At 32.3% G+C, this 8,498-nt stretch overlaps 4 protein-coding genes across 4 annotated transcripts; 3 read left to right on the forward strand and 1 right to left on the reverse strand.

Annotated features, from left to right (window-relative positions):
• Positions 1-2,098: 2,098 nt before the first annotated feature.
• On the forward strand, positions 2,099-5,483 carry LOC139090539 (G protein-activated inward rectifier potassium channel 4-like). Its single transcript, XM_070640276.1, has 4 exons — positions 2,099-2,648; positions 2,713-3,142; positions 3,222-3,638; positions 3,699-5,483. The coding sequence occupies exons 1-4, from the start codon at positions 2,384-2,386 to the stop codon at positions 4,051-4,053; spliced, it is 1,467 nt and encodes a 488-aa protein (XP_070496377.1). The 5' UTR covers positions 2,099-2,383; the 3' UTR covers positions 4,054-5,483.
• NUCB1 (Nucleobindin 1) lies at positions 4,332-6,705 on the reverse strand. The gene is made up of 4 exons (XM_070640275.1): positions 6,361-6,705; positions 5,464-6,291; positions 5,031-5,185; positions 4,332-4,968 (listed from the first exon to the last, which is right to left on the reverse strand). Exons 1-4 carry the CDS (start codon positions 6,497-6,499, stop codon positions 4,567-4,569), a joined length of 1,524 nt encoding a protein of 507 aa, XP_070496376.1. The 5' UTR covers positions 6,500-6,705; the 3' UTR covers positions 4,332-4,566.
• Positions 6,706-6,720: 15 nt separating this feature from the next.
• Positions 6,721-8,401, forward strand: Pdrg1 (Pdrg1 prefoldin-like subunit). Its single transcript, XM_070640278.1, has 3 exons — positions 6,721-6,807; positions 7,930-8,155; positions 8,213-8,401. The coding sequence occupies exons 2-3, from the start codon at positions 7,930-7,932 to the stop codon at positions 8,374-8,376; spliced, it is 390 nt and encodes a 129-aa protein (XP_070496379.1). The 5' UTR covers positions 6,721-6,807; the 3' UTR covers positions 8,377-8,401.
• On the forward strand, positions 6,814-8,042 carry LOC139090540 (G patch domain and ankyrin repeat-containing protein 1 homolog). Its single transcript, XM_070640277.1, has one exon. The coding sequence runs from the start codon at positions 6,858-6,860 to the stop codon at positions 7,902-7,904; it is 1,047 nt and encodes a 348-aa protein (XP_070496378.1). The 5' UTR covers positions 6,814-6,857; the 3' UTR covers positions 7,905-8,042.
• Positions 8,402-8,498: the final 97 nt, after the last annotated feature.

The following is an 8,498-nucleotide window of genomic DNA, read 5'->3' on the forward strand; positions in this document are numbered from 1 at the left end:
TCTGTATTGTACTGAGCCAGTGGTGGGTAATCTTTTATTTTTCAAGTAAAAATTATTTTTAAACTACTTACTAGTGTAGTGATACTCAAAATATCATCGCGATCTCAAGTATATTGTGAAGGGTATCCCGAGTCTAGCTGATTTGTCTAGTCGATGTCTAGTTACAGGGAAGACTAATCGCATCCGAATGTCAATAGAAGTCATTGTAGCTAGACATTTGTTACACAAATTATCTAAAAATGGTAATTTCGGAACTGTGTATCCAAACTTTTAACCATAAAAAGGTCATCCTTACTAAGGTCGAGACTTTTGGTGTCGTAAATGATTTTTTAATTTGTGTTGCCTGTCGAAAATATTATAAGTCACAGTCAATGTCAACATTAAATTATACCCGAACATACAAAAAGTATGCTAATGAGTATACTCATCAAATTGAACATTCTCAATTACATTGATCGAGTTTACTCATGAGTACGCTCATTTAGAAGAGCATGCTGCTTATCTGCTCAGTATAATCAGATGAGTTTTTGACATACTTTTCAATTTTGACCCCAATGTGGCTACCAAGAATTGTTTCAAAAACAATATCATCATTTTCTTCATAAAATATATCTGGTAAGGATGATTCATAAAATATCCCACCGAACGAATAAGGAATTGACAGGAAAGTAAAACAAAGTATCTTATTTTCTTAGTAATATAGTATATATTTTGAAACCCAAAGATAATTTATTATAAACATCTTGATTGCCTTCAATTGAAAACAATGAGAAGTGCTCTCAATTTTTACACGCTTTTATTTTGAGATGTCCGGAAGTATGAAGTGTGTCTTGTAAAAACAAAAAAATATATATACTTTTTTCATTTGTATGCTTATGATGAAGACTTATTTTGTCAAATATTCATACTGGGGCACCGATGAAATCTTTTGGCATGAAAATGAGGAATCACCTGATTGAGTGTATCTAATTGCAACCTAAACTTATTTTTCTTCATCATTAATTTATATATTTTTGGCCTATTTAAATTTTGTCTCATTTCATACACTCGTACATTTACCTCATTTGAATATACCTAAGAAATTTTAAGCCATTTATTACATTTGACATTTTTTAAAGATCCTCGATGTTTTGTTATAGAAATAAATATTTCTTTTTCGACAGCGTAACGTAAGAAATAATCTTTAATCGACTACTTCTGCTAGTAAACAATATTGTAACATGATTCATCTCGTTCCACATTTCCCTCTCATTATGACATTTATGTATGTATGTATAAAATTGACTTACACTTGAAGACCAGAAAGAGAATAAATGCAATTTTATTCACACATAATTAATATTGATAATAAATTTTTTCATAATATTTACTATAACATGAGCCTTTTCATAGTATCAGACGTCGTTGATCAATGATGTCTTTCGAAAATCAGACTTCATTTCCTCATTTCGAATCATACATGAGTGGACGGAAATATGCTACAACTAGACATCAACTGGATGGAACTAGATATGTACTGGAAATGATGATTACTCCCGTTTGTGGACTTTTGGCAGAAATGTCAATTAAGTTATGAATTATTATGAGTCTAGTTATGAACTAGACCTTCGGTCAATTAGTCACATTTCCTAGTCATCTAGTAACATTCGGTATAATTTGTCATTAGTCTACCTTAGGTCTAGTTACTAACTGGACATTGTCTACTGATCCAACTATAAACTGTTACTCTAGATTTAAGTGGGAGACTTGGCGAACCTTCACTTGTTAAAGTGTCATTAGCCTTAATCCTGAGTGAACAACTTGACATAATTTCTAGTTAATTACTAGAACTACAACGACTAATGACATGTTTCCCAGTATGATCCGCAAAATTTGTTACAAGTCGATCGTAGGTTTTTAATCATAAATTTCATGGATCCATAACTCTTATCATACAACTTAACCCTGAGTTAATAAATCGATGAATCAGATCTAGCTTTCCTTATCCCACAAAAGATAGACATCACTCATATAGAATCCCTTATCATCACCACGATTTAAGCTTTGTTTTGGTATTCTCATTTTGTGATAATAAAAAAATGCGAGAGAAATATTTCAAGTAATCAGTCACATTTAGGCATAGCTTAGATGTCGTACGTTTAAATTATAAAGCATTATTTTTTGTCGTCAATAATTTACTGGAAGTCTGTTTTGTCTGTGTTCTCGGAGAGAAAGAAATTTTTTATATGAAATATCGGTCATATTGTGGCATTTGATGACTGGTCATCTGTTTTGCAAACTAAAAATAATAAATATCGGTTGAATAAACTCATATAATAAGAGAATACTTATTTGTTAGTGTCAGAAATAATTACATTAATCAAGATTTAAAGTAATCCTAGACATGCCAAAAAAATCATTTCCACAAATTGTATCACTGCCTGTAATAAAAGTTAATCGTTGTGATGAACTTCCGCAAAGATCAGTTGGAATCGACAATATACTTTTGGAACCGCTATCAACAAGTCCATATAAGAATTTAGTCACAACTGAAATTAAAATGCCTGAAGAAGATGAGACAAGAGACAAATGGTCACCAATTTTAATGCAATCTTCATCATACGATGAAATCGATAAGTTTAGGGAAAATGTGAATCATAAGCTTAAGGGTAATCAAGTTTAATCTAAATGTGTAGGACTGATAACGAAGTAAAAGTGAAATCTCATCTATAGATTTTCAGCTACCGATTGTAATGAAAAAGGAGCCAAGTATGATGAGTTTGAGAAATAGAAGAGATCCACAATATCATGGTATTAGATCAATTAAACCTGCACGAGTAGTCAATAAAGCTGGCGACCGTAATGTACATGCAAAGAATCTACCCGAAAAATCTTATAGATTTATTAAAGATCTCGTCCATACGCTTGTAGAGACACAGTGGCGTTATGTATTATTATTTTTTGCTTTTGCCTTTTTCGGTTCATGGATATTCTTTGCTTTAATTTATTGGGTTATAGCATGGGCAAATGGTGACCTTGAATTTGACGATAATGGTGAACGAGTATCAAGTGACCATATTCCATGCATAGTTGAAGCCAAATCATTTGCTGGATTTTTCTTATTTAGTGTTGAAAGTCAGGTGTCTACAGGCTATGGAACTTGGTTAGTGCTAGATACTTATAATCTCATAATTAATGAAATATTCTTTAAAACAATAATATTTTATATTTATGTCGACAAGGTATCCGACTGAGCAATGTCCTGAAGCTATATTTGTGTTAATCGTACAATTAATCTTAGGATTAGTCATTGATGCAGCAGTTGTAGGCATATTCTATGTAAAAATTGTAAGACCACCGAAATACGCAGATTTTAAATTCAGTAAGAAAGCAGTAATATGTCAACGAGATGGAAGACTTTGCTTACTGTTTCGTGTTGCTGACTTCAATCAATCACATTCCATTGATACAAAAATAAGAGCATACTTATTTGAGGAACAGATAACTCCGGAAGGTGAAAGAATTGGGAAGGGTCAAAAGAGAATCGAATTAGAAAATAATGGACGAGTATTCCTGATTTGGCCGCAGACAATTTGTCACTTTATTGACGAGCAATCACCATTTTATGATATGAGTGCAAAGGATTTACTGGCAAGAAGGTACTGCTTAATATTACTTCTATTGCTGAATAATTTTCATAATTCCTTCCTATCATTTAGATTTGAATTAGTTGCTTCAATGACGGGTATATCGAGACATACAGGTCAAATGTGCCAAGCACGTACAAGCTACCTCTCAACGGAAATACTGTGGGGATATCGATTTACAAATATAATTCATTATGATAGAAAGCATTTACAATATGTTATGAATATTGATAAATTAGATGAGACCATACAAATTGATACGGCTTTATGTTCTGCTAAAAGACACGAGGAACTTTTGCGAGAAATAAATGAAATATTAGAAAGAGACACGATGAACAGCTGTAGCTATGTAAATCAAGTAGATGAGTATGAAGAAGAAAATGAAAATGATGATGATAGTGACGGTGGTATTCACATGGTGAGATGAAAATTTCCTCAAAGAAAAAAAAAAGTCTTTCATTATTAAAAATTTTTCGCTACGTGACTTTTCTTCACAAAGGAATAAATTACCTGCTGATATGACAAAAAGAAATTAAAGAATATAGATGTAAATGAATGAATGAAAATAGACGTAAGATTCGTAGTGAGTGAGTGGTTTGAAAACAATAACGAAAATAAATATTTCGGGTAACAAGCTAGTGTCATTTGTACACTTGCTGTAATTATCTACATGAACAGAATTGCAGATATATCCAACAAAAGAGATTCTTCGTCCTTCAACAAATTTATAATTTATTATTATACTCGAATTTATAACTTTCACAATCACTTTAGTCAGTTTTCAACACATTCGGTTCATTTTTTAAAAAAATGCATGCATGAAAAATAAAGAATATTTCCATAGTTGATAGCAGAAATGCTTGAAATGTTTGAAGTACAAAATGTATAGTGTAATTTCTCTAAAAGTTCAAATAGGAAGATTTGAGTCAGACTGTAAAAATTATTGTTTATGTGGAATTTCATTAGTTTGAGGATGAGCATTTGATGGTTGTTTCTCGATTGAAGCTTTAGGTTGGCCTTGTACGGGTTGCTGTACTGTGTTTGGTTGAGTTTGAACAGGTGGTTGCTGTTGTGCGTTTTGTCCCATTTGTTGATTATGTTGAGCTTGTTGGGCTTGTTGTGCAGCATATTGCTGATGCATTTGCTGTTGAATATTTTGGCCATGATTAATTGGTTGCTGTTGTTGTTGTTGTTGGTGATTTTGTGGGACCGCATTAGGATGATTTTGTGGGACTGCGTTTGGATGATTTTGTGGGACTGCATTAGGATGATATTGATTTGCAGGAACTACATTCTGATGATATTGAGGAACTGCATTAGGATGAGGAACTTGATATTGACCCTAAAGCAAAATAATTATTATTATAAATTAAATGAATCAAATAAGAAAGTACGAGAACTTACACCAGCCATGTTTGGATCATATGCGTAAGGCATTTGAGGATGAGGTGGTAATCTTCCTTCAGCGATTAATCTTTGAATCTCTTCTTGTCTTCTTCTTTCGAATTCCAAATATTCATCGTGCGAAAATTGAGGCTGTTGATCTACAGTATCCCATCCTATAACAAATAATACGTCATTAATTTTTTACAATATTACGCTGGGTTTTTACATATTTCGAGTAAACAAATAGCATACATTAGTCACTAAATCACAGTGTGATTTAAAATCAGCAATAATTATCTGTGTATTTTTTTTTCATTCATGGACAACTACATGCTTGTTGCACAGAAACAAAAAAAAATTTTTTTGAACGTAAATGCACACTGTCAAAGCCATATTGCACGAAATTGTACAAACAAATAATGATGTCGTTAAAAAATGTAATAAAATTTACCTTGGTCTTGTTGGAACTCACGCCTCCTTGTTTGGTCAATAAATTCATTAAAACTAATTAGATGGTCACGATCAGTGTCGGCTTCTTTAAATACATGCTCTCGCATTCTTTCCATTTCTTCAGCCCTTTCGCGCATATCGTCTTCTGGTAATCCTTGTTGGTAAACCTTATCCAATTCTGTCTTGAAAAGAGCTTTGACTTCTTGTTCATCCCAAAAGCCATTTCCATCAACATCGTGCATCATAAAGAACTTTTTGGGATCAAAATCTTCGGGACTCATATGATCTTGCTTCTCCCATACTTCTTCAAGTTGATCTTTTGAACCTGGATGGTGAACTTTTTGATGCTTATTGTGCTTTTCAGTCATTTGCTTAACTTCTTCCTCGAATTTTTTACGATGTTCTTCATCCATTTCCCTCAATTTTTCTTGCTTTTCAAATTCTTTTTGCAATTCATATTCCTTGAACTCTTCGCGACGTCTTCTGTCAGCTTCTGCCAAATCTTCGCCTGTCTTAACGATCAGTTTCCGTAAATCTTCAATTTCAAATGTATGTTGATTGTCATGATCAAGATGCTCGGCAATTTTCAAATGCCTTCTGTCTATTTCGTTAGTTCTCTCATACATTTGGATTGCAAGGCCACGTAATCGCTCCAATTCACTACGCTTTAATTCATCAAGTTTAGTTCTCACATTATGATCAACTAATTCTAGTTCTTGTGCAATTTTACCGCTTCTAATGTCAGCTTCATTTGCAGAGTCTAATTTTTTTCTGAATTCAGTATCTGATTCCAGTAAAGAAACTACTTCCTTTAAGTATCTTTCATATTCTGTAAAGATAACAAAACATATTTTGTGATGATGAAAAAAGTGAGATGTGTCATAAAATTAATAATTACCTATTATATTCTCTAAGTTCTGTGATGGATTCTCCTCTTCATTATGTTCAGCTGGTTTCTTTTCAGTCGATGTCTCTTTTACTGGAAGTGAATTAATTGACCAAAAACAAATCACTAGTAAAACAAAAAACTTCAACATAGCAATTGGTATTTTAAAATGTACGTCCTTTACTCTCTTGAAATATAAAAATTATTGTTGCGTCGTATCTATCTAATAATTTATGTTCTTTTTATCAATACAAATGATCTACAATACCAATATGGAATGGTAAGTTAAAATATTTAATGTTAATGAAATCCCAACTCTACTCAAATTTCAGACCCCTTTCAAGTTTCTCAATTTTGAGCGGGGCATGTAAAAGTCAAACGGTTAAAAAATATTTAAATTTACTTTGCCGCACATTTCTTCAGAACGTTTTCAGCTGTCGACTTTGTTTACAAATAAATGTAAGTGGAAATAAATTTTTAATAAAATTAAGTAATCTATGTGATTTAAAATGGAAGAAAATGATGAATTAAGTGATAATGATGTACATCACTTGCATGCAAATTGGAGAGCATTGGCATCTGTGCATTTTAAGCCTAAAATATTTATTAAATCTAGTGGAACTGAAAATCAACAAATTGTGAAATCGGAAGAAGTAAAATATCCAATCGAGAATGTTCAGTCTAGTGAATTTTATCAGGAAGTTTTGAATATGCCTTCAACTTCAAATACAAATCCAATTAAAATTGAAAAGACACGTACTGCTCATAGCATAAAAAAGGAAAAAATACAGAAAGTTCCGTTTTGCAAGCAAAAGCTCTTTCGTCTGGCTTTAAATAATGATCCAGAAGGAATTGACAATTTAATTAAAACATCAAGTAATGTAGATATTAATGCAGTTGACAATTTTGGATGGACAGCTCTAATGATATCAGCTTGTGAAGGCTCAATTGATAGCTTTCGTTCTCTGTTAATTAATCATAATGCGAGCTTGGATTTTAAAGATCGGACAGGAAATACAGCATTGTCATTAGCTACAAAGAATAATCATAGTGATATATTGAATATTATAGAAGAGTACAATAGTAAAAATAGCTACAGTGAATCATCCGACGAAGAAGTTGAAGAACAGAATGAAGGAACTCTTTATTGTCCTGATTGTAAGATAAAAATTAAAAAGTCATCATCAAAATCCCATCAATCTTCTACAGTCCATTTATTTAGCTGCAAATATAATACAGATGTGACTATAAAGTCATTTGGTATTGCTCATTCAAATAAAGGTTTTAAATTAATGAAAACCATTGGATGGGATGGAAATTCTGCGTTGGGTGCAAGAAAGAATGGAAAAATGTATCCAGTAAAAACAGTAATGAGAAAAGGTCGAACTGGTCTTGGAGTAAAACAAGATGATCCAAAAATTACTCATTTTAAAGCAAACGATGTCAGTGCTGTCCATTTTAAATCACAGCCTCCTGCTTTGACACGAAAAGAAATTATAAAACAAAGCTTAAAAGAAAAGAGACACGAACAAATGCTAAGACGTGAACTTTCATAATCCTTTCCGCTATTTATTCTTCCAGATGTCAGTCAATACCAAAGTATATGAAATTATTCTGGAAAATGAAAGAGTAGCAGACCAAATACTCCAAAATAAACATCTGATTGTTGAGTATGATAAGAAACGGCAGGGCAATCGAGAAGCATTAAGGGAATTAAGAAAATCCGAAGAAAAGAATGTGTGGATGACTGTTGGCTCTATATTAATTGAAATGGAACGACCTAAGGCAATTGATGCATTAATGGAAGGTATGTTAATCTACAAATGTAAATTTAATTCCAAAAACTAATTTTTGCTTTTAACAGAACAAAGAAAGATTGATAAGGAGATTGACAAATTGAGAGATGAGCAACTGCAGATGGTGAAGAAACACAAAGATCTCGAAATGGACATTATGCCTAGTGGATTTGACTTAAAGCCTCTCAACAAGACCGAAATGTCGGCTCTCAAAAATAATTTAAATCTGTGATAAATAAATTCTAAAATGAAAAAAAGAGGACATCCACTTCAATTTTTGGACTTTTTTAAATTACAGCTCTGAGGTATTTTTTTTTCTTGGACAGCCGTATGTGAAGATGGGTCTCAAGACAA

Source organism: Chironomus tepperi, unplaced genomic scaffold, assembly GCF_022539635.2.
Source record: "Chironomus tepperi strain 1889 unplaced genomic scaffold, CSIRO-AGI_Ctep_v1 contig_219, whole genome shotgun sequence".
Taxonomy (NCBI): domain Eukaryota; kingdom Metazoa; phylum Arthropoda; class Insecta; order Diptera; family Chironomidae; genus Chironomus; species Chironomus tepperi.